General features: G+C 41.2%; 1 protein-coding gene across 9 annotated transcripts in view; it reads left to right on the top strand.

Moving 5' to 3' along the window:
- Positions 1 to 26842, top strand: part of LOC131239862 (ABC transporter B family member 26, chloroplastic) — a 177314-nt gene that overhangs the window by 133891 nt on the left and 16581 nt on the right. For all 9 annotated transcript variants that reach the window (XR_009168458.1, XR_009168457.1, XM_058237757.1 and 6 more), the window contains one exon: positions 5395 to 5468. Coding sequence is in view for 7 of the 9 variants with exons in the window: in XM_058237757.1 (XP_058093740.1) it covers positions 5395 to 5468 (74 nt within the window). In the remaining 2 variants the exon portion in view is untranslated. The remainder of the gene's footprint in view (positions 1 to 5394; positions 5469 to 26842) is intronic.

Raw genomic sequence — 26842 nt, 5'->3', positions numbered from 1 at the left:
ACACCCCATTAGTAATTTCGTTTCATATGATCATCTTTCACCGTCTTTTCAGTCGTTTGCAGCTTCCCTTTCATCACAGACTATTCCTAGATCTCTCTCACATGCTCTTCAGAGTCCTAATTGGACAAAGGCGATGATGGAAGAAATGTCTGCTCTTGAGAAGAATCATACTTGGGATCTTGTGCCACTTCCTGTAGGCCATAAGCCTGTTGGCTGTCGATGGGTTTATACAATCAAGTTTCTTCCAGATGGCTCAATTGATCGCTATAAAGCCCGTCTTGTTGCTAAAAGTTACACACAGGCTCATGGTGTGGATTACTTCGAGACATTCTCTCCGGTGGCTAAGCTAAATTCAATTCGCATTGTGCTCTCCTTGGCCGTTAATTTATCATGGCCCTTGTTTCAACTTGATGTTAAGAATGCATTTCTCCATGGGGATCTTGCAGAGGAAGTTTACATGCATCAACCTCCTGGCTTTGTTGCTTCTCACAACCCTGCACTTGTATGTCGGTTGAAGAAGGCTCTTTATGGACTCAAACAATCTCCACGTGCATGGTTCGAAAAATTTAGTCAGGCTCTCTTGGAGTTTGGCTTTGTTCGTAGTCATGCTGATCATTCTCTCTTTATATGTCGTCGATCGACGGGCATCATGGTTCTCATTGTCTATGTGGATGATATTGTTTTGTCTGGTAGTGATTTTGCTGGAATGAGGGAGGTCAAAGATTTTTTGAAGACCAAGTTTGAAATCAAGGATCTTGGTCCTCTTCGTTACTTCCTCGGAATTGAAGTTGCTCGCTCATCATCCAAATTGGTCTTGTCACAACGAAAATATGCGCTCGATCTTCTCATGGAGACCGGCATGTTAGGGTGCAAGCCTGCTACCACTCCCATGGATACTTCACAGAAGCTTCGACCAAATGATGGTCCTCTCCTTACTGATCCCGAGATGTATCGACGACTTGTAGGCCGGCTTATTTACCTGACTATTACTCGCCCAGATCTCTCATTTGCAGTGGGGGTTGTTAGCCAATTCATGCAAGCTCCCTGTACTTCTCATCTCACGGCTGTCTACCACATACTTCGGTATTTAAAATTACCCCTGAGTCTTGGCCTCCGCTTTCAGTTGCATGGTCATCTTCATCTTTCTGGCTATTCCGATGTTGATTGTGCAAGAAGTACTTTTGATCGCTGCTCTACATCAGGCTTTTGTACCTTCCTAGGCGGCAATCTTATAACATGGAAGAGCAAAAAGCAGCCAGTTATTGCCCGGTCCTCGGTTGAAGCAAAATATTGTGCTATGGCTCATGCGACATGTGAACTCGTGTGGCTTTGCAACATTCTTGAAGAACTTGGCTATCCTCCTTCGGATCCTATTCCTCTTCACTGTGACAATCAAGCGGCTATCCATATTGCTCGTAACCCAGTTTTCCACGAGCGAACCAAGCATATTGAGGTTGACTGTCACTTTATTTGGGAGAAAGTTGCTTCTAAGGAAATTGTCACTCCTTTTGTTCGATCTGGGGATCAACTTGCTGATGTTCTTACAAAATCCTTGAGTCGAGATGCTCTTCATCGTGTTCGTGACAAGTTGGGCATGATCAACATCTATGCTCCAACTTGAGGGGGAGTATAGAGAATGCTAGTGTATTATATTTATAGTGTGTCCTTTTAGTGTAAGTGCATGTGCACACTTCCCTATTCCCCTGCAGTGTACTATATGCTTTTTCATAATAAAATATTATGTGTTAGGGCATGCAAGCCTAACACATATCATCTCTCCCAAACTCTCCTCCTCCTTCTCTCTCAATATTCTCATCTCTTCTTCACATTATCCCAAAGCAGTTCTGCTAAAGTTGGATATGCTAAGGAGGGACTTCTTGTGGAAAGGATCAAACGAGAATCAGAAATTTCATCTTATGAAGTGGGAAGAGGTGTGTGAACCTCGAGACAAGGGTGGGGTGAGCATTAGGAAATTGGAGGATATGAATCTAGCACATGGGGTGTCATAAAGGCCGTTACGTAAAGGTAATGGTGGAAACCGTTTCACGTTACCGGGTCGTAAAGGTCGTAACGGCTGTTACGGAAAAAATGACCATGACAGCTTGTTACGCCCCCCGTAATGGTCCGTTACTAGGCCCATACTGGTTTTTTGGATTTTATTTTATTTTTTTCAATAAGAAAATAGACCATAACTGCCATTACGACCCTCGTAATGGCCATTACACCCTGTATCGTAAAGGTAAAGGTGGTGGCCGTTATGACCACTATTACCGTTAGAAAATACCTTGATCTGGCTTTGTTAGGTAAGTGGGTCTGGAGATTTAGGGTAGAGGAGGGATCTCAATGTAGAGAAGTGGTCTTAAAGAAATATGGGACTAAAGACACCGATTGGTGGACTGGGTCGTCTTCTTTATATAGGGCTTCACACGTTTGGAAATCGATAGCTTCACTAAGTCATAGAGTTTGGGAAGGGGTTGGTTTCTTGTTGGGGAATGGGAAGAACATTAGGTTTTGGGAAGACAGGTGGGTGGGAATAAAAAATTAAAAGATATTTTCCCTAGATTTGAGGCGATAGCAGTCGAAGAGGGCTTGTGGTTGATAGGTGATTCTCACTGGTTGGGTAGAATATCGTCTAGGCTCCTCCTTGTAGGTGGTATTTAGAAGATGAAGAGTTTATGGATTCTCATTGGTAGCAGTCGAAGAGGGCTTGTGGTTAGATAGGTGATTCTCACTAGTTGGGGAGAATATCATCTGGGCTCCTCCTTGTAGGCGATAGCAGTCAAAGAGGGCTTGTGGTTAGATAGGTGATTCTCACTAGTTGGGAAGAATATCGTCTGGGCTCCTCCTTTTAGGCAGTATTTAGAAGCAGTGATTCTCGCTTGTTGTGGCGATAGCAGTTGAAGAGGGCTTGTGGTTAGATAGGTGATTCTCACCGGTTAGGGAGAATATTGTCTAGGCTCCTTGTAGGTGGTATTTAGAAGATGAAGAGTTTATGGAACTCATTTCTCTGCTCCAATTGTTGCCAAAGATAACTCCGTTCGCTTCGTAGGCAGATTCGATGAGACGGTTCAAAGACAATTCTGATAGGTTCTCAGTTAGATCGTTCTACATGTCCATAAGCGGGGCCAACTGCGGAGATGAGGATTGTGCGACATCATTCATATGGAGGTATGGTGCCCCCCCAAAGGTAACGGTGCTTGTTTGGATAGTGGGGAGGAAGAAGGTCCTTACGATAGATAACATGCGCAAGCGGGGTCTCGTTCTACTAAATGTGTGCTTGTTGTGCATACGAAATGAGGAATTGGTGGATCATCTCTTTCTGCAATGCCCTTTTGCAAAGAGCTTATGGAACCAATTCCTCTTATGCTTTGGAGTTGATTGGGTAGCGCCAGCCTTTGTCAACAGTTTCTTCCTGATTTGGCCCGGAGGGGGGTAAACAATATGGGGGAAAAAAAAAAATGGCGGCCATGCTTACTTGCGGGCATTTGGACCATATGACAAGAAAGGAACACTTGTTGTTTGAATAATGGCGGCAGGCACCTCCCTAGGTCTTCAATAGGGCAAAATCTCTTGTAATAGAATGGGCTTCATCTTCTAAGATGATAGAGTCCTTTCCAGTTATTTCGGGGGAGTTATAATATCATGGCTCTTGTACATTTGTAAATTCTAGCTTCGGCCTTTACCTATAATATTATCATCGTTTCAAAAAATATATATATTCTGTTAAACTATTGTAGTCCCTCCCATTTAATAGTAGCTAGCTATTACTAATCTATCATTGTTTAAAGACATAACATCGCTCACAATTTGACCAAGTTAAGGTTTTTTATATAGATTTCTTGCCTCACTCTTTGTAAAATTTTGGTGGGGCTTTGCCAATGAATGTAAGAGTCTTGCACCATCACCTTCCCATAAATAGGACACTTGGCCTTCTCCCTTCAGTCACCGATTTCTTCATAGCCTTATTGCGTTGTTTATCATCTTAGTTTGTGATGTCCTCTTCAACACCTCATCTAATGGATCTTCAGATATTTTTTCGAAGTTCTCAGATTCTTAGTTAGCAGCATGAGCATCTACAGTACTTGCAACAATAAAGATCTTTTGACATGGGAAATGGGAAGATCTATCAACTGATGTTAAACTGTGCTTGATGATATCACTATGAGAGGACAAGTGGAAATTTTCAGTATATTCCTTCCTTACCCGACCATCCAACCTTCTTTGAAAATGTTGAAACAATATTTCCTTCTTGTTGTTTGTTAAAAATAGGCTTTAATCCTCCTCTTCTCTCATTACTAGATTTTATTTTATTTTTTCTTTTCCTGTTAGCATCATTGGCCTTGAACGTTCTCCTACCATGTTGATTGTCTTTCCAGCAGATGACTTTAAACACATCAGCCCGGAATTATACGAGTTCTTCCAAGGTGGGGATGTTGATACAAATAAACCCCATCTCACTTGTGTGTACAGGAGTTGACCCCAAAGTTGGCTCCATTTGACCATGTGTGGAATATCTTCCCAAAAATCAGCTTCATGCTAAGAATATCGTGCTTGTGGAGTGACGTGCAGCAAATATCCGAAAATACACCATGCATTTGGTGTATAAAATGCATATACAGAGCTATACAGCTGTATTTATTCAACCATATGTTGTGCATAGAGCCGCATTTCCAGTTGCATGATGTTTTTATTAAAGTCAAGAGTTAAGACTCTCCAAATAGTTTATTTGTTTTTGGAAATTTAGATTCCTTGTAACCAGCAAAGTGTTTGGGTAAAAAAAGGAAACTGTCTAAAAAGCTTATAAATAAGGCTCCAAGCAATACAAAGGAGACATATTATGATGAATTTAAATCCAATAAAGCTGCTGGCTTATAAATAAGGCTCAAGGCCACATGCAGAGACATTTATTAATGAGGCTCCACACTGTATGCAGGAGATGTATTCTTCTTGTAAGAAGGGATATGATGGCTTGTTCAGTTACCAAGGGATAGGGCCCTGCATTGGAATGATCGGTGAAACATGATTTGCTACACTGACCCCAAACAACTGAGACAAGACAATGATGATCAGACTGTCCATCTGCTTGGTGCTACCACCTTTTCAGATGTCGCATGCACACGTGCCTGTTGTAAAGAATCACTGTTTGAGGGTGAATGTTACACATTCCTAGCAAACCTATATATATTCAAGTCGTGTTGTGTGCACATTGCTTGGCAACATTAAGATAGCTTTATTTTTGGAAATGGACGAATCAGAGTATTATGTCAAAGAATTTGCATTGATCTTAATAGCACGTGACTTTGCTCTAGTTTTTCCTCAAAGTTTTTTCCATTCTCTAGTTTACACATTTCTATGTTTTAGTTGATTGCTTATATCATAGACATTGTATTGCAGGACTCAAGTTGCAGACGGTGATTGGGCATATTGAGTTTGTGAATGTCTCTTTTCATTATCCTTCTAGGATAACGGTATTTTTTATAATCCTTGAACAAACATTGATGGCTAAGTTGATTATTTTAAAATTTTTCTCATTAATTGTGTAGAATCTTATATTCTTCTGAAGGTTTACTTCCATAAGAATGAGAATAAGCCAAATCACATATGCAAAGAACACAAATATACTTTTAATTAAGGTTTATAGCGACAAGCACAAGACATTTACAAATCATACCATGAACGAGGAAACAAAGAACTCTCACCACTACATACCTACATCGGTTCCTAAAATAACAATTATTCCTCTCCCCCTATTAGAATGGTCACACGTGTCCACACGTGTGGTCATCCTGTTGGGGTTCAATCTTTATGTATTTGGGTTGAGTGTACATGAGTCTCCAAGTCTTTAGTAGTGTGTTTCTTTGTGTTTCTTTCTATAAAGGTATCCTAGTAATTTCAACTCCTAAGTGAAAGCCCTAGTAATAAAAGAAAAGAGGGGGGTGTTTGGAGCTTCTAAGGCTCTCTACTTTCCCTCACGTTTTTCCCTCTCCTCTCCATCTTCCATTCTTTCTTCTAGATCAACAACATGGTATCAAAGACACGTTGATCTGGTTTTGCTTCTAATCTCTCTTCTTTATCTTACCTCCTTTTTTATTTATTTTCTTTTCATTCTCTAGTAGGAAACCCTAACGTGTTTGGGGCTGATCTAACCTAATTTGTTCCAGTTGTTGTACCCCCATGCGATGGGTGGTGAAATCGTGTTTAACGAAGATATGTAAGGCCCCCGTTTTGCATTATACTTGTGTGATAGAACAAGATGGGTCATCGCTCATCCAGTATGCAATTTACGTTCAGTTTTTTGAAGCATGAAATCAAATTTGAAGGCCAAAATTTCAAAAGTTCATGAAGCCCCTCCTCTATTGTGTTGATTGAGACAAGTTGAAGGTCGGAATTAGGTATTTAGTAAGTTTGTTGGAGGATTTGTGTTCAAGAAAAATTTTTGTTATTATTTAGATGGATTCTAAAAATGATCCCAACAGCAGTATTTTATCTTCATCGGATTTGGTGCCTCGCCAAATAACATTAACGAAATTGAATGGCAAGAGCTATCTATAGTGGGCCACATGTAAAAGTTTTTCTGACTGGAAAGAGAAGTTAAATATTTGACATCACCCAAATCTAATATCACTGCCACAAACTATGATGATTGGGTGGCAGATGATGCCCAAATTATGGCATTATTGTGAAATAGTATGCAACTATATATTAGTGCCATTGTAATTTTCCTTGACACCTTGAAAGAGATGTATTTTGGTGAGGAAAATTTAATCCATATTTATGAACTCCTATAGAATATATCTACATTCCAGTAGGGAGATAAAAGTATGAGAGAATATTATTATGTCTTGTGCGGCATGTGGGAAGAGTTGAATGTATATCAACCATTGTCAATAGATTTTGAGGTTATGTTTAGGCAAATGGAGGAATTTCGTGTTGCTAAATTTCTCTTTGGCCTTAGACCTGAGTTCGAGCCTGTGAGGTCCTAGATTGTTGGAGTTAATGAAATTCCCTCAGTGACAGAAGCATTTGCTAGAGTTCAGAGGATGACTGGCATATCTACTCAGAGTTCCATTTCATCAGATCGGTCAACTTTTATCTCTACAGTGGGCAGAGGTGATGGGGGAAGTCAAGGTGGTCGTGGTCGAGGCGATAGATTTGGAGGTGGCTGTGGTCGTGGTTGTGGTTGCATTAGTGGTCATGGTCGCGATAATCATTATTGCACCCATTGTCGCCTCAACAATCATGATTCATGCTAGGATCTACATAGGAAGTCTGCCTGGGCTAATCAAGTCAACTATCCGGAAGATAATTTAGAAGGTTATGTATCCACTCCTGTCGCTCCTACTGAGCCGAGTACTTTAGGCGACACAATCACTATGTCCAAGGAGGATTACACCATCTTCTGAAAAATCATTCCACTCATGCATCTTCCTCCACTGCTACCCTTGCTCAGTCAGGTACATCTTGTCTTACATTTTCTGAGTGTACTTCATAGATTATTGATTTATGTGCTTCCAATCATATGATCGGTAAGCATAGTTTGTTGTCCAATTAGTTTAGTATTCATCCATTTCATCTGTCACCTTGCCGATGGCACTTCAACTAGTGTATTTGGTGAAGGCACTATATGTCCTACCTCAGATCTTTCCTTGTCATTAGTTTTGTATATTCCAAAGTTCTCATTGAGCCTATTTATTTGTAAGTAAACTAACCAAAGTCCTAAATTGCTCTGTCAAAAATTTTTCTCTTATTATGAGTTTCAAGATCTAAAGACGAGGAAGATGGTTGGAGGTCATGAATCTAATGGGCTCTACTATCTCAAGAGTGAAACGAATGAAGCTTGAGCTACATTGCAAGCTAACATCTCTCCACATCAATGGCATTCCAGGCTTGGGCACCCATCCTTGGCTAATTTGAAGAGTCTTGTCCCGTCTGTCCTATGTGTCTAAGTCAGAATGTGAAGCTTCTGAGTTAAGCAAGCATCACGGAGTGTCATTTCTTTCCCATGAGGATAAAGTTAGTGATAAACCATTTTATTTAATACATTCAGATGTTTGGGGACCCGTTCATATTTGTGGCTTATCTGACTTTAAATATTGTCATTTTTGTGGATGATTGCTCTAGAATGACATTGTTATATTTGATGAAAGATCATTCTGAGGTGTTTATGTGTTTTAAAGAATTTCATGCTCAAATCCAAACTCAATTTGATGTTAAAGTATGTGTTTTGAGATCAGATAATGCTAAGGAGTACAGATCAAATCTTTTTCACTCGTATCTCTTATCTCATGGCATCATTCATCAAACGTCTTGTGCACACACACCACAACAAAATGCAGTTGTTGAGCATAAAAATCGTCATTTGCTTGAAGTAGCTAGGGCATTATTATTAAACATGAAGGTTCCAAAGAGTTTTTGAAGTGATGTTGTTTTAGCTGCATATTATCTTATAAATCAGACGCCCTCATCAGTTTTAGGAGGTCGAACTCCTTTGTCTGTCTTGTATCTTCAGTGTCCTTCCTTTTCTCTTCCTCTTAAATTTTTAGATGCATATGTTTTGTACATCAATTTGATCATGTCTCCAATAAGTTTGAACCCAAAGCTGTAAAGTGTATATATCTAGGGTACTCAAATACTCAACATGGCTAGAAATGCTATAATCCTATCACCCGTAGATGATACATGTCAATGGATGTCACCTTTTTTTAAGCTATATATTTCTTAAATGATGGGAAGACTTTGCAATATTCCAAAAACTCTACCACCCTTCCTATAGTGATAGACACAGATTTACATGAATAGAAAGTGACGGAATCACATTCAAATCCTCCACCATTGCAGGTCTACTCTAGACGTTCCAAGAGAAGTACTAAAGTGCCTAGTAATGTGCGCTCCGCTAGTTCTACCACTGTCTGAAGATCCGCCTAGTAATGGGCCTCCTCCAGACCTACTGAATGAAGTTGAACAACCTATTGTTGTTCAAAAGGATATACGTTCTTATACTCTGCATCCTATTTCCAATTTTGTTTCCTTGAATGGTCTATTACCTTCATTTTGGCAGTTTGCTTTGTCCTTGTTGTCCTTGATCGTTTCAAGAGACTCTATGTTCTGATGGGTGGAAAAGAGATTTGGAAGAAGAAATGACTACACTTCATCAAAATCAAACTTGGACTTTGGCTAAGTTGCTTGTAGGAAAACTTGCAATAGGATGCAAATGGGTATACACTGTGAAGTACTAGGCTGATGGCATCTTGGATCATTTAAAGGCCCGTTTGTTGGTGAAAGGATATACTCAAACTTTTGGAGTTGACTACTCTGAAACCTTTTCCCCAGTGGCCAAGCTTCATTCAATTCGTGTTGTGATCTCTATTGATGCAAATTTGGATTGGCCCCTATATCAACCGGATGTAAAGAACACGCGTTTATTCATGGTGATTTACTTGAAGAAGTGTACATGGAGCAACCATTTGACTTTATTGCTCAAGGGAAGTCTAATAAAGTACGTCGGCTAAGAAAATTGATTTATGGGTTAAAGCAGCCTCCACGTGTGTGGTTTGACAAATTTAGTAAAGTGATAATGCAGTTTGGGATGAAACACAATTATGCTAATCACTCAATATTTGTTCGGTAGAGTGAGACTAGCAATCTGGTTCTTGTTGTTTATGTAGGCAACATCATCATTACTGGAAATGATGGTAAAGGCATATCTAAGTTAAAGAAGTTCTTGCAACAACACTTTTGTACAAAGGATTTAGGCTATCTTTGATACTTTTTAGGTATTAAGGTAGCTCGATCAAAGTTGGGAATTAATTTGTCGCAAAGGAAATATGTTATGGACTTGTTAGAAGAGACAAGTTTACTAGGGGCTAAGCCAGTTACAACTCTCATGGATGCAAACTCTAAGTACAGATGAAGGAGACCTATTTGATGATCTAGGCAGATATCACCAGGTGGTTGGTAAGTTGATCTATTTAACTATTACACGATTGGATATTACTTATCCAGTCAGTTTAGTTAGTCAGTTAATGGAAGCCCATCGTGTATCTGATATGGAAGTTGTGGTCCACATACTTAAATAATTGAAAGGCACCCCAGGACGTGGAATTCTTTTCAAGCGAAATTGACATCTTAGAGTGGAAGGATTCTCTAATGCAGACTGAGTTGGATCTCCTTTAGATAGGTGATCCACCACAGATTATTGTACCTTTGTAGGAGGTAATCGTGTTACCTAGAGAAGCAAGAAGTAACAAGTCGTTACCCATTCTAGTGCAGAAGTAGAGTATAGGGTCATGGCCCATACCACGTGTGAACTCATGTGGCTGAAGACATTGATGTGTGAGTTAGGTTTTGTAGGTAATACTCCCATGAATCTATATTGTGATATTCAAACTGCGTCACATATAATCAATAATCCAATTTATCATGAAAGGACCAAGCATATTGAAGTGGATTGCCACTTTATTAGAGAGAGTCGCAAACAAGGAAATATACACACTATTCATCAAATCTAAAGATCAAGTTGTTGACATGTTCACAACAGCTTTAAGTCAAGCTCATTTATACAAGTTTTTTATCAAGCCAGCCATTTATTATATATATGCTCCAGCTTGAGGGGGAGTGTTAGAATCATCACACGTGTGACGTGATCACACATGTGGACACATGTGATATGTCCATACGCGTGGTCATCCTGTTGGGGTTCAGTCTTTTATGTATTTGGGTTGACTGTACATGAGTCTTTGAGTCTTTAGGAGTGTATTTCTTTGTGTTTCTTTCTATAAGGGTATTCTTGTAATTTCAACTCCTATGTGAAAGCCCTAATGAAAAAATAAAGGGGGAGTGCGGGGGTCATGTGGAGCTTCTAAGGCTCTCTACTCTTTCTCACGTTTTTCCCTCTCTCCTCTGCTTCCATTCTTTCTTTCTTTTTTCTAGATCAACAACACCCTCCATTAGAATCACATTTCAGCTTGCATAGCCTATCATGTCCCAAATTCAATGAACGGGCTCACAGAATTCTCGAGCTCTAGCAGTGACAACCTCCTTAATATCCTAATTTCGGCTCCTAACTCCCGTATGCCAAGTTCTGATCCAAGGACCCCAGAAGGAAGATCTTCAGGGTTTTTTTTTTTTTGTTTTTTTATTTTGTTTTGTAAAAGAGCATAACAACAAGTGTACCAAAACCAAAAACATCCTCACATATCTATTGTATAACGTGTTTGAGTACAATGTTGGAAATGGAAATACAAGATATAACAAAGTCCAAAAGATCAAGCTTGTGCTCTAGCCTCAACACTGCTGATACGCTCTGGCATAACCTGCAGCATAAACAAACGCACATAAGGTTCCTATAAAGCTCAATAGAGTGCGTGTGTGTGTGTGCGCGCGCAATATATATGACAAGTATATTAATATCAGAGTAAGCAGAAAATCATATAGGGCTAAGCTGCCAAGTCCATGAATGCTATCAGCTATATCAAGGCTATCCAATACAAGGCCTACATGGCCGAGTGTCATATGTTGAAAATGCAGCACAAACATGCCAATCCTTAACTAATCCACATATCAGAACAGTTCCCATCTGGAACATCACTAGGGTCTAGTACACTCCGTCGCTGGCTACCGCCCATCCTGTGCATGACAAAGCGAGTGGAAGAGACCTCGCCATCCGCCTCGTTAGTGGTAAGCCAAAACTCACCCAGCTTGCCGATAAAGAACCCATTTCACAAGTTGGCCAGACTCAACCTAGCATATAGCCCTCTTCACCCAGGTTGGAAAGGTCATATCCCCATCCTATTGGTACCATAGGGTTTGGGGACTTTCACCGAAGGACACTTGTGACCCCCTATAACCTCAATAGATTTTCAGTGTCTATAAATTCATCTACCAGCCATAACAAGGTTGTAGGACCAGTGTTTAAGTTATCGGTGAAAAGTCAATAATATCGGTGTCGCCGCCAGCGCTGCGACACCGAAAACCCCTTTTTTTGTTTCTTTGCCAGTTGTCTGCAAAATATCGATGATTTTTTTGATATGGGCAATATTATTAGAATATTTCACTTCGTACTAGATTATCGACGAAATATCGGGAGATATTATTGAAATACGGGCAATATTATCGGAATATCGACTGTAGCCACCAACCACATAACCTATCATGAGAAAACTGTAGCTAACTACCTCTTACCTCTGATAAATATTAGGGCTGAAATTGCGTGAATAAATCAGAAGAAAAATCGGAATATCGGGGCTGAAATTGCGTGAATACGTAAAAATTGGGAGAAAAAAATTTCAAAGTGATTTTCATACTTGGTTAATCGGAAGTCAGAACGGGAGCTTCTCGATCGACAGAGCTGGTACGCGTACGCCAAAGGTAAGAAAAATCTCACCATCTCTCTCTTCGGTTTCAATTGAAAGCTCCATATCACAATTTCGGCGAAAATTCAGAGATTTAAGCAAGATTTACTCTTGATTTGGGATGATTTAGGGATTTCAAATCTCCTGCAAAACCCCTCTTATCTCACCATCTCCCACAAAACCCCTCTTTAGGGTTTTTTTAAATTTTTCCCCTTGAGCAAAAATCCCTCTCGCACTGCCCTTTTTTTTGGTTTTTGTGGGAAATCGGATTTCGCACTGAGTTACTCAGTACGCTCTTATCGTACTGACTAAACTCAGTTGGGCCCACCTTGAATGTATTTGGTCTATCTACGCCGTCCATTTATTTTTCCATCTAATTTAAGGGGTTGAGCCCAAAATTGAAGCATATCCAAAGATTTCAACCGTTGAAACCTTTCTAGGCCCCACAGTGATGTTTATTTGTCATCCAACTTGTTCATAAGATCATACAGACATGGATGAAGGGAAAATACAAATATAAGCTTAATCCAAAACTTCTGTGGCCCCCAAGAATTTTTCAACAGTAAACGTTCAATTCAACTGTTTCCTGCAATGTGGTCCATTTGAACATTCTATATATTTCATTTTTAAGGTCAAGCCCTAAAATTGTCTGGTAAAATTGATGGAAGGAACGGATCAGATACATAAATCAAGGTGGACCTCACAGAGTTTACTCACTGCGCAATCCGCTGGAGTGTAGCGGATGGAAACAGATTGGCTACTCCCCCTGCCACCAACCTTGTGGCCGGTGGTCGGTGCTCTGTGGGCCCCACCATGATGTATGTATTTTATCCATTCCGTTCATCCATTTTTACAAATCATTGTAGGGCTTTATCCCAAAATCGAGAGGGATACAAATCTCAGGTGGACCACACCACAGGAAAATAATAGTGATTGGATATCCACCATTTAAATCCTCCTAAGGCCCACTGTATTGTTTATTTGACATCCAATCTATTAATTAGGTGATACAGACCCAGTTGAAGGGAAAAAACAAAGATCAGCTTGATCCAAAACTTTTATGGCCCCAAAAAGTTTTTAATGGTCGAAGTTCATTCAACACTGTTTCCTATAATGTGGTCCAATTGAGATTGGGATATATCTCATTTTTTTTCTCATACCATAAAATTATCTATAAAAGTAGATGGACGGCATGGATGAAACACATACATCGTGGTGGGGCCCATAGAGCACCGACCACCAACCATTGGTCGATGGCAGGGGGAGTAGCCAATCCGTTTCCGTAGCGGATGGGCATGGATTAGGTACTACCCATCTTGTTCGGAGCTCGGTATAGGGGGACGATCCAAGGGCCACTGAGGGACCACTGTGATGTATGAATCTTGTACACACCGTCCATCCATCTTTTCATATCATTCTAGAGTACTAGACCAAAAATAAAGCATATCAAAGGCTCAAGTGGACCACACCATAGGAAGCAACAATGCTAAGGACGCCCACCATTGAAACCTTCCTAGGGCCCACTGTATTGTTTATTTTACATCCAACCCCTCGATATGGTCATATACACCTGGATGCAGTGAAAAAAAGATCTTGATCTAAAACTTCTGTGGTACCTAAGAATTTTTCAATGGTAGTAATTTAATTACCACCATGTGGCCCATTTGAGATTTAGATCTTATATATTTTTTAGATAATGTTCTAAAATAATATGAAGAAATGAATGGACGATGTGGATAAATTTCATACATCACGGTGGCCTCTCAGTGGCCATCGGATCCTCCACCTTAATCCGCACGTCGTAGGGGATATGGTGAGATCCCGGACTCACTAGAAGCGGATTGGCTGGTGTACCACACATCAGTGTGTTGACGTCACCATGTTTTGTGGGTCCCATCATGAGGTATGAGTTATATCCAAACCGTCCTTCCACTTGGTGAGCTCGTCGTAAGTCTTGATCCAAAACCCTTTTGGGGTTCACATAAATTTTGGATCAGTATTATATCTTTTTTCTCTTAATCTAGGTCTGTGTGACCTTATGAACAAATTGGATGGAAATTAAACATTAAGGTGGGCCCTACAAATGTTTTAACGGTATGGATGCATGTGTTATATCAGTAGGAATGATGTTATAAACCATATGCATGTATGTGGTTTATCCACGCCAGTATGCTACCGAGCAAACTCTGTTGGGCCCACCACCGTGAATGTATGTCGTGTGAGGACGCGAATTGCATACTGAGTGAATTATGTGGGGTCCACCGTGATTTACATATTTTATCCACTCCGTCTATCTATTTTAACAAATAATTTGAGGGCTTTAGCCCAAAAACTAAGTATATCCAAATCTCAAGTGGACCTCACCACAGGAAACAGTGTGAATTGAAATTATACTGTCTAAAATTCCATGGGGGCCATGGAAGTTCTAGATCAATCTGTTATTTGTGTTTTCCTTCATCCATGATCCATGTCTTTGTGATCATATGAAGGGGTTGGATGACAAATAAACATCACTATGGGCCCTACCAAGGTTTCAACGGTGGAAATCATTATTACCACGGTTTCCTGTGGTGTGGTCCACTTGATCTTTGGACATGCTTCAAATTTCGGTTCAGCCATTAAAATGAGCTGAAAATGGATGGACGGCATGGATAACCCACATACATCGCACTAGCCCCACATTTATTTGACAGATGTTCTCATTTAAGTGTTATTACCTATTTGCAGTGCATTTACTAGGTGATTGGAAAATCAAACAGGTCCTTAAGGTTTGGATATGCTTCGTTTTTTACAATATGCCATTAAATTATATGTTAAAATGATGGAAGGAGTGGATAAAGTACATAAATCACAATAGGCCCCATAAAGTTTACTCAGTAAGCAATTTGCAGACTCTTTCCTCAATTATAACTTATATGAAATTTTGATTTGATCTAACATCTTAGCCCTTGAAATGATTTGGGCTTATTACACTAAATACGAGTCGATGCACCTTTTTTTTTTTTTGTCGATTATTGCAAATTTGTATACTACTAGGGAGCATATCGAGAAAAGGAGGAGCGAGGGACATTGGGTGGAAACATAGACGACCAATGGAGGGGAATAAATATGGAGCCATATGCAACTATTGTGGCCAAGTGATATGGAGTGGGGGAGTGTCTAGGCTAAAGGAACATTTGGCAAGGGGATACAAGAATGTGAAAGACTGCCCAAGTGTAACAAGGCTAGTGAGAGAGGAGATAAGCAGAGTGTTGACTGAAGCAAAGTCACACAAGTTGCAGCAGAAGGATTGGGAGAGGGATTTGAGGGAGGAGCTACGAGGCACTGGACGGGGCCTAGGTGCTATCGACGAGCAAGATGATGACAACGACGATGAGGGGATCGCGTATCCCGATGACTGTGTTACGGCTCAAGAAAGGAGAGACTTTAGACAAGTGATTCGTGAGTCTCGGGCTTTAGAGTGGGAGGGAGAGCAAAAAAAAATGGTTTGATGAGAGTAGGCCGTCGTTTGGGACGTCCCGACATGAAGCTGGTGGGAGCAGCAGACAATATGAGGGAGGCAGCGGGCATGGCCTATAATGCACGCAAAGCGCTCATGTCACAGATGCACCTATTGTAGGCGTTAATCAAAAGAGATTAAAAAATATGTGGAGCAAGGGGCTCAGGCAGAAAGTGGGGGGCGTTATATCTAAGTGCTTCATCTCGAGCCATGTACCAGCAAATACAGCAGCCAGTCCTCACGTTAAAAATATGATCGAGGAGGTGCAACGTGTCAAGCCCGGCGTGAAGCCTCCCACGCCACAGGTGATTCTTGGCATCTACCTCGATTGGGAGCATGAGGAGATGCAAGCTTGGGTACATGGAGTCAAGCAGAATTGGAAACAGTACGGGGTGACAATCATGTGTAATCGGTGGACGGGACTCAAGCAGAATTGGAAACAATACGGCGTGAAACATTATCAATTTCATGGTGTACTGTAGAGGACAACCCATTTTCCTCAAATCCATTGATGCATCAGCCAAAATAAAATATCACGAATACATATATGATCTCCTAGAAGGAGTGATTAGAGATGTTAGGTCCCAGAATGTTGTCCAAGTTGTGACAGACAATGGCAGTACGTTCTTTAAGGCGGAGAAGAAATTGATGAGGAAGTACAATCTCTATTAGACCCCATGTGCGACACACTGCATTGATTTAATGCTCGAGGACATAGGCCAGAGGGATTCTGTCAGGACCGTCCAGGATGCGAGGAGGGTGACAAACTTTATATACAATCACTCATGGTTGTTGGCTGCAATGCGTGAGTGTTGTGGAGGGGACATCGTTAGACCAGGCACGACACGATTTGCCACGAACTTCATTGCACTCAACAGCTTATACAGGCACTGCGTGGGTCTCAGAAATTTGTTCAGATCTAAGAGATACTTCGAGTGGAATTAGAGAAAGACTGAGGGTGCAAAGAACATTTCAACGATAGTGCTTTCCGATTCCTTCTGGGATAAAGTTCACAATGTCGTTTCCTTCCTGCATCCGATCTGCAACTCCTACGAGCCGTAGATAATGAGATATGGCCTTCGATGGGGTCAATGTATGAGCTTATGAGAATTATGAGAGAGGGGATAATGACTACAATCCCCAATTCGTATCAGTGGGTGATCAATATCATCGATCATCAATGGACCGGGACTCTCGAGCATCCACTCCACCAAGCTGGTAAGTATGTTGTGTTTACTTATCTTTTTTATCACTTGCACTTGCACTTTAAGCATCACTTCTATTTGCATGTTAATACAACTGAGTAACTAATATTTGGGTTTCAGCATACTACTTGAATCCCAAATTTCATTATAAACGTAAGCTCATGAGAATAATGATTTGACGATAGCCGTCCACGAGGTGTTCGAACGATTGTTCCCAAAATCGATGGCGCAAGCAGATTTCGGTAACCAGGTAATGCAATAAACTTTCTTCCTTATAGCCTCTAGAAATATGGATGATTAAAAATAATGACCCGTGAATCTGTGTTTACAGTTGTTGCGGTTTAGGGATGCTAGTGGTATGTTCTCATCCGCACTAGCAAAAGCATCGACTGAAACGATGATGCCGTGTGAGTATGGTAACATAATTAGGTAATTGCATTTTTCGTTTAAACTTCAAACTAAAATAAGCTCCTCATGGATATATAGGTGAGTGGTAGGCGATGTACGGAGTCGACACGCCTGCGCTGCAGTTATTGGCAGTTCGAGTTCTCGCACAGACTGTATCCTCTTCACCGTGTAAGAGGAATTGGAGCAGATGGTCATTCATACACACCAGTAAGAGGAACAGGCTGGCATATGAGAAGTTACAGAAGCTCGTTTACTGCCACTACAATATGAAGTTAAGAGAGGCAATTATTGGTAGACCGAGACATGGAGGAAAATCTGGACCCGCTGGACCTGTTGTCTATAGGTACCATGGCACAGATAGGTGATGATAATGATGACCCACTTTATGAGTGGGTCAAATCAGCGGATTTAGATGATGCGGAGGGAGGCCCTGCTCCACAGGTAGCCGAGGGAGCAGCGTCTCTGGGTATCAATGTCGATCAAGTAGTGAGCCAACAGAAGGTAGATACAGACTCTTTTGATCTTTTGGTGAAGAGTTCGGCACATTCCAATGAGGATGAGGAAGCACTTTCACGGCCCCCTCTCCATCATCAAGTCGTAGTGAGTGATGATGATGATAAGACTCAACCCCCACTCGACACTGGTCCTGGGGACGACAATGACGATGACGACGGTGATGAGGGAGGGAACAGAGGCATCGACACTAATATAGGTGATACTAGTGGGGGTGGGGGTGGCAGTGGTGGGGGGTACACAACGGCTCAGAGCCAACGATCCGTTGGCCAGTTCATTGAGCAGAGCTTTGACCATGCCACTCATAACGAGGACCATGGATCTCGTCCACCATCCAAGGTGAGAGCATCAGAGCCCAAATATATGTTCGAGCGTCCTTCGAAGAAGAAAGTCGGACGCGCCGCAGCTGATGCTCTCACACGCAGCTTGTCATCTATGGACATAAGTTCAAATCAGGGGAGCTCCACCTCTGTCCCACCTTATGCTCATGGGGGATATCACGGGTATGGCCATGACAACTCTGACATTTAGTCATGCTCATCTACCCATGGGTACAGGCAGCCGAAAGATAGTTCTTCGAGTCATAACCCTTTGATAGAAGAATATTCAGGGTACCCGTTTGACTGGCAGCAATACTATCAAGGAGTCGGGGTTGGACTTGATCTGTTCCCTCAGCACCCTGCTCAGCAAATGCCATCGATGTATGTCACGCAATACCCACGTCTATGCGTACTCGTACGGTTTGAGGAGGATGACTATCAGAGGTACATAAGAGAGTTCCTCAATTGGTACGAGCAGAGGATGACCTGGGAACAGTACTGCCAACATGTTGGGCAGCAGTACTACTCTCAACTGCCACGGGATCCAGATAATGATTACGAGCCACCTCATCACTCTATGTGGGGATGAAATATGGCTAGAAATGTGTATTTTTTTAATTCATTTACTTTTGCATGTCTTAATTGTTGTAAGTTTGCATTTGTATTATATAAACTCATTTTGGTTACTATTTGAGTGATTTCTTACGACAACACATGCCTTTTGGCCCCCATTAAATGGAAACTTATTATTTAATGCATTCTTTTTGCAATTTTGTTCATTCCTGAATATGTAAATGCCATCAATGTATGTCACGCAATACCCACGTCTAAGCGTACTCGTACAGTTTGGGGAGGATGACTATCAGAGGTATATAAGAGAGTTCCTTAATTAGTACGGGCAGAGGATGACCTGGGAACAGTACTGCCAACATGTTGGGCAACAGTACTACTCTCAACTGCCGGGGGATCTGGACAATGATTATGAGCCACCTCGTCACTCTATGTGGGAATGAAATATGGCCAAAAATATGTATTTTTTTAAATTTATTTACTTTTGCATGTCTTAATTGTTGTAAGCTTGCATTTGTATTATATAAACTCATTTTGGTTACTATTTGAGTGATTTCTTACGACAACGCATGCCTTTTGGCCCCCATTAAATGGAAACTTATTATTTAATGCATTCTTTTTGCAATTTTTTTTATTCCTAAATATGTAAATATGTGTATTCAGGCTTGTCCTGAAGTTTCTCTGAAAAATTCCACTATTTTCTCCATTTTTCCCTGCATTTTCGGTTATCGGCGATAACGATATTATATCTTTATCTCTGGCCAGCGAAACTTATAGCGATACCGACAACTCGAACACTGTGCAGGACTTACTTCCCTGGTGTTGCTAGGCAGTAGATACAACATGACATACATAATGCACAATTCATGAATCACATTATCCAAGTCAGGCACCAAACTTGTTTGTACCACATGATCATTCGGGGTGACACTATCTCATATGGGTCCCTTAAGTATCTCAAGCCGAAAGGCGTATGCTATGATCAATCATCATCCATAACAGGCATACAGATGATGTGTATGATCATATGAATGGGCATGGTATCTATTACACTAAGCATATTATCAATGTCGACCTATCAAGATCAGTACATTAGCATGTTGTCAAACATATCATGTGATAATCGGCCTTAAATGTCCCGATATATATAGAGAGGCCATAACGAGTGCCCTAAAGTGGGGCCCACACGTTGGACAGCATGGGTAGGCCCCACTGTCTAGCTTGGGGTCCACGTGGGCCAAGGATCTGCCTCACTTGGGTCCATGCTCTAAAGTGAGCTGGTAAAAACAGATGGGCAGCATGAATGTAATACATGCATCAAGGTGTGCACCACGGCGGGCCCATTCGTTGGATAGAGTAGCTAAGGCACACACGATATAGTGGCCCCCATTAGGGACGACCCGGATATACACATACAAACGTGGTGGGGTTCACAACAGCCCACAGATGGGTCGGATGGCAAATAAACAACGTGGTAAGCCTTAGGAAGTTTTTTATGGTAAACATTCAATCACCATTATTTTCTTGGTGGTGCCCACCCAAGACCAGACCCCACACAAATCAAATGTTGCCAAGATGGATGGCCAGCGTGGATAAAACAAATACATCTAGGTGGGACCCCACAGTGGGCCCTACATGCCGGTTGGATGCCAAACAAACATTGTGGTAGTCCTATTACATAGCTGCCCAAATGGGGCAGCTCACTTGAGCTTGGATTTGCTTCATTTTCAGTTCGGCCCACTAAGCCCGTGGCCCATTCTGGTTGGGTGGGCCACCGAGGAAAAACTTGGACGTCATGGTGGGACTCCACAACGGGTCCCACATCCCCTGGTTGGTTGGAAAATAAATATTCAGTGGGCCCAAGGAGGTTTCAATGGTAGGCACTCAATACCCACTAATTGCTTGGGTGCGGCCCATCTGAGTTTCAGATCAGCCTCATTTTTGGCCCCATGGCCTAGAATGATTTACGAAAGTAGATGAACGATGTGGATAGAATAAATACATCATGGTGGGACCCACAAGGTGGGCCTCCTACTGGACAGCGTGCGCATGCACATTGTCTGCAGTGTGGACCCCCAACGGCTCCAGAAGTTTTGAATCAAACTGATACTTGTGTTTTTCCTTAGCTAGGGCACATGTGGCCCTCTGAAGAGATTAGATGAAAAAAAAAAAAAAATCCAGGTAGGGCCCTAAGAAGGTTTTAACGGTGGACATCATTGTTCCCATTGCTTATTGTGGTGTGGTCCACCTGAGATCTAGGTCTGTCTCATCTTTTGGCCCTAGCCCTATAATGATATGGCAAAATAGATGGACGGTGTAAATTAAACATATACAACAAGATGAGTCCCACAGAGTGGGCCCTTGCTAGACAGCGTGCATAGGCACGTTGCCCTACAATGTGGTCCACTCGTGTCGACCCTAGACTGTTTTGTATCAAGCTGATATTTGTGTTTCCCCAAGATCTAGGTCACATGTGACCTTAGGAGAGGATTGGATGGGAAATAAACCCCATGGTGGGCCACGGGAAGGTTTTAACAGTGGACGTTTATGTCCCTACTGTTTCCTGTGTTGTGATCCACCTGAGATCTGGATCTGTCTCAATTTTGGGCCTAGCCATAAAATTTTATGGCAAACTAGATGGATGTCATGGTTTAAAAAATATACATCATGGTGGGTCCCACGAGGTGGGCCACCTCCTTACCCATGTAGAGGGCAACGCTTGCTGCTAACGGAACAGGTCGTTGGACGTTGTTCCATCAACAGCAACAGCTATTACCCATAGTTTTTTTTTTTTCTTTTTCTTTTCCCAAAAGGTGGAGTCCAAATGAGAGATCCATTCAGTCCATCATGTCGGCCAACTCAAGGTGAGCTTGGGGAACTTCAAATCAAGCTGAAATTTGCATTTTTCCTCCATCTAGATCCGTGAGAACTTATCAACATGTTGGATTGCAAATAAACATCACGGTAGGCCATGCATAGTGGTCCACGTTGTGACAGCGTGCACCTGTCTCATAGCGTGGCCAACTTGTGGGCCCAATAAAAATCCACAAAGCAAGAAAAGGAAAGGGAAAGGAAGAGAGGGGATCTGGCAATCGGATGGGCCCCCGCCACGATGGGTCTCTCCAACCTTGCACTCACACCAAGGTTGAACGACTGGATCGGGTTGGATCGACGATCCACCTAGATCCCCTACTTCTCCCTAAGCTCTTAATCTCCCTAATTCTCTCTCAATCTCTCTCTTTTCTCTCAAACAATCTCCCTAATCTCTCGCTCTTACTCTAATCTTTCTTCATTTCTCTCTCTCTAATCTTCTTAAATCTTTCTCTAATCTTTTCTTTCTTCTATCGTTCTTGCTAGGGGAATGAGGATGTGTGAGGGGTTTTGTTGTAGAGAAAATATGATAGAGAGGGAAGAGAGAAAAGAAGGGAGGGTAAAATGGGGAGAGGGGAAGAGAGAGAGGGCAGTGGCTTAGCATGGGAAAGGGCATGGGCTCTCATGCCATTGAGGGGAGAGGGGGATGGGTTGTGTTGACTAATGAGGAGAGAGGGATGTGAGTAGTAGTATTTTGGGTATGGGTAGGGGGTGAAAGTGCCCTTGTTTGTCAATATACGTGAGTGTTGAGTCAATCAGTTCAAGTGAACTCTTAGAAGAAGATATCAAGACCAAGCCTCAACAAAAGATGAAGGCCATGTTCAAGATCAAACCTGTCAACCATAGCCTCATCATCCAACAACAAACCTTAGCAGGTATATGACCCCACATAATCCCAACTTACCCTTAAAATGAATTAAAACATCCTCTGGTAGAGTTGGTATATATAGCACCAAGAGTATAAAAGGAAGAAAGAAACAAAACCTAGAAAATCACAAGTCCTAGTCGAGTGCATCGAACTGCAATCGAGGGAGTCTTCGATCCATCGAAGATCACTCGATAGCATCGAACAATCACCCATTTTGTCTAGCAATAAAATGAAATATATGTTGTAGATCTCAATAGCATCGACTGCTATTCGATATCATCGAAGTCCATTCTTCAATAACATTGAATGGCCCTCGGTTACTTGGACCCTGAATTTCTTCCAAAGAAACAGAAAATACTCTAAGTGCTCCTCGATGACATCGAAGCCTCCTTAATGTTATCGAGAGTAAGTTATCGATAAAATCGAAGTCTATTCGATAAAATCGAAACTTACTCAGTTTTGTCCAGCTAGTTTTTCAAAGAAAAACTATTTTATTCGAGTTCATCGAAGACCATTCGATATCATCGAAATTCAAACTTTGATAGATCGAAGGGATCCTCGATAGGATCGAACATGAGACAAAACTGTCCAACAACCTTTGTGTATTTTAAAAAGAAAATCTCGATGGAATCGAGTGTCCATCGATGAATCGAAGTGCACGTCGATATAATCAAAAGATACTCAGTTAAAAAAATAGTCAGAATCTATTCTACTCTCAAATGAATATATTAAGTAGAGAGTCGATGTAATTGAAGGTACTTCAATGGCATCAAAATTCAAATTTCGATAACATCAAAAACCCTTCGATGGCATCAACGATTTCAAAATTCTGCTTGTTTTTTTACTGTTGGGATTTTACTCTATAAATACACAAGTGTTGCTCTTGATAAAATGAGCTAGAATCCAAGATCTATCTACCCTCTTACTCACTTTCTCCTTCCCATTAGAGTTCATCATTTAATCCCTTGCTTGAGCATCAACTCATATCACATATGCTTGGATTGAATTATGAACTCTAACATTCATGAAGTTTCTAACTAATCATACTATCTTTGAAACTTCTGAATGCCTAGCTCATGGGAACCTTCTCTATTGATTTAAATCTCGTCATTTAAATAGAGAATATCAAAATCCCTAAACCTCATAACCTCGGAGACTTCATGAAAGCATCATCAGCAGGTTGCGGTTCAAGGGACCTGAAGTTTCTTCGTCATTGTCGAAGATCTTCACACTGCGAAAACGGGACTCACCAACTTACTTTGTTAGTACTTAGAGTCTAAAGTGTCTGAAGCTCTTTCCTTGTGTAGGACTGGGATTCAGAGTTTGAGTGTCAAACTCGCCATGGCCTAGTTGTAGGCCTCCGACGGGAGAATACGTTATGTCCTTGCATAGGACGTATAGCCTTACGTAGGTTGTGCCTTGTGTAGGCTTGGGTTGCCTTGTGTAGGCTTCCAACATTAAGTCTTTAGGTAGGACGTGTCGCCTTGTGTAGGCATCTATGTAGGTGTCCTAGTTTAACCTTGTGTAGGTTGTGAAGGTTCATGGTTAACCTAATTTAAAACCATTGGATAGTGAAATCTAGTACATTCTAGGAGAGAGTTCGTCCACCGGGAGTGGAGTAGGCAAGTAGCCGAACTACTATACATGATTGTGTTTGGGATTGTTTTGATTACATTTACCTAATTATGCTTACGTTTATCAAATATTCATATTGATGCATGATTTAGTTTATGTATAAGTATTGATAGAAGCCACATCTCACACACAATATACACTGTCCTTATAGGCTTTAATTTTACATACATATTTTGCATAAGCCTATGTGAATTGGACCCTCTACTGGCTTGGAAGCCATAGAGTTACTTTGCCTTACTTCTCTGTTTGTAAAAGTTAAGCATATGTTGTTGTTAATAGATAACAAATTTTGAAAAAGTCCTATTCACCCCCCTCGAAGACAATTAGTCATACTTCATACTTCAATACCAGCGGTTCTACCGCAATTTCAAGGGGTGTAGGGTACTTTGGTAGAGGCTTCTTGGTCATTAGGCACAGGGTAGTTGTGAGGGTATGGGTAAGGGTGTGTAGGTAGTTTAGGTATTATAATATATATATATATATATATATATATATCTTTAAGAGATTCTCTCTAGATTCCTTGCAAGTGAGCCCCACTCTCCATGTTTACTCGCATTGAAATGTGCGATTGCCTCGATTTACGCACACATGTAACTCTCAAAACAGGTATCGAAACAGGGCGCCCGCGCAGTCGCTGGGGTACGAGTCTCGAGTCATTGTGGTACTAAAACAGGGTCATGATCAAAGCTCGCCGATCTGGTCCGTCAATGGCATGTCAGCACCGGAAACCAAGCACATGGTCGGTCTCACAAGGGTACGGATCTTACATAGCCAATTTCTAAATTGCCTTGCCAACCTTTCCCACACCTCCCTCATGCCAAGCCCATATAAAACTCTCTATTGAACCTAACATAACCCATGACACCCCAAACAGACTGAGGGAGCTATCCCAAATTCCTTTGGGAAAAGGGCAATAAATGTAGAGATGATCAACGGTCTCCTCATTATGCATGCACGTTACACAAACATTTGGAAGTACCATTCTTCTCTTGCAAAGACTGTCAACCGTAAGCACTTCCTTCCCACAAGTCATGCCAAAGCTGCAACCTTTGGAGGGGCTACATACCTCCACACCAAAGCTATAGGACTAAGCTGAGTCCCCAATGAAAACCCATTGAGTGCTCTATACAAAGACTTCACAAAGAATCGCCCAAACTTTTCTTTGGTTCACACCATCTTGTCCCTATCTCCCTCTGTTGGCTTCACATTGCACAACAGCTCCAAGAGCCTGACCAAATCTTCCATCTCTTCATCTAACAAATTCCTACAAAAAGAAGGGGCCCAAAGCACTTCATTGCTTGAAAATGAAAAACATCAGACCACCACTGCGTTTGCCTCCATTGAAATTCTTGCTTGCCTTGAAAAACTTCAATGCTTTTTTGCCCAACCAAACATCCTCCATCAGTTATTAATGATGATAAGCATACAAGTACAAAAAATGTTTCCTATTTTAACTATTTATTATATATAAGCACATCCAAATTCAAATCTGTCCATTGTATGTAACCTTTCTTTTGTCTGTGTTGTTTGTCCATGTGTTAGGTTTGTAGTGGATACAAAAGGGTAATTTTTTAATATGTATGTCTAATTTTCTTTTTTTATTATTATAATGACATTTAGGCACCTCACACTTGAGGTTATTTTGGTTATTTCTTTTGTTTCATATTGTTCGAATGGACTGCAAATCTTGTCTTGATTTTTTTTTAAATGCCACGGTTTCTTCTCTTTTTCTTCTGGAATTAGAGATTTTTTATTTGAGATTTACGATATCCTAAAGATTAGGTTAGGCCAAACCAAGGTTACTCAACACATTGTCTGCCACACTATGTGGTATGAGAATGAGTTTGCATTATGCTACATTCTCTAAAGTAGGATCATATGTGATATGCTGTGTAGGATCATTCAAATTGCTCTGGTACTGTGACTGTGGCGCTATCGGTTGCGATCAGCTCAAAGCACTCGAATGTTGCAGTGCAAAGGGAATCACCACTAGCTCTTAGGCGCGTATTATGTAGAGAGCTAGAACTACACAAGAACAATCTTAAAGTGACTCCAATCCACTAAACTAAGGTAAGGGATCCAGTTATGGAGGAAGAAGGGGTTAGGCACCTTCCTTCACCTGAAGGTTCAGTCTCTTGAGATAGATTGTAAGAGAGAATTACAACATTTTCATAGCATGCAAACTAATATTAGGTGAACTGGAGAATAATACAAATGTAGAGAGGAAAATCAAAAAAGAAAGAAGAAGCATTCTCTATCATAGGTGGGCCTTTGATCCTTGTTCCTAGCTTCAAATCATCAGCTTCCTCAGGAGGGATTAGCTTGTTCGAAGCAGAATCTTGTGCTAAAACAATTTCCTACTTTAATCCTCTTGGTCTTCTCTCCAATTCACCATTTTCTCTGCAACTTTCTCTTCTTTTTTCCTTTTTTTTTTTTTCACTCTTTTCCCTCTTTTTCTTTCTTGAATATGGGAGTCCCAGGCTCCCAGCACATGAGATTTGATTGATTGGCCTGGACATTGTAGAATTCTCCCCTATTTATAGACTTGGGCAATTGCATTCCTGCAAAATGATAGAAATTTGGGGGTAATTGAAAGGGTATGT

The sequence above is a fragment of the Magnolia sinica genome, chromosome 3 (genome assembly GCF_029962835.1).
Source record: "Magnolia sinica isolate HGM2019 chromosome 3, MsV1, whole genome shotgun sequence".
Taxonomy (NCBI): domain Eukaryota; kingdom Viridiplantae; phylum Streptophyta; class Magnoliopsida; order Magnoliales; family Magnoliaceae; genus Magnolia; species Magnolia sinica.
The sequence above is the reverse complement of the archived record's forward strand: the minus strand, read 5'-3'. Positions and strand labels throughout refer to the sequence as shown.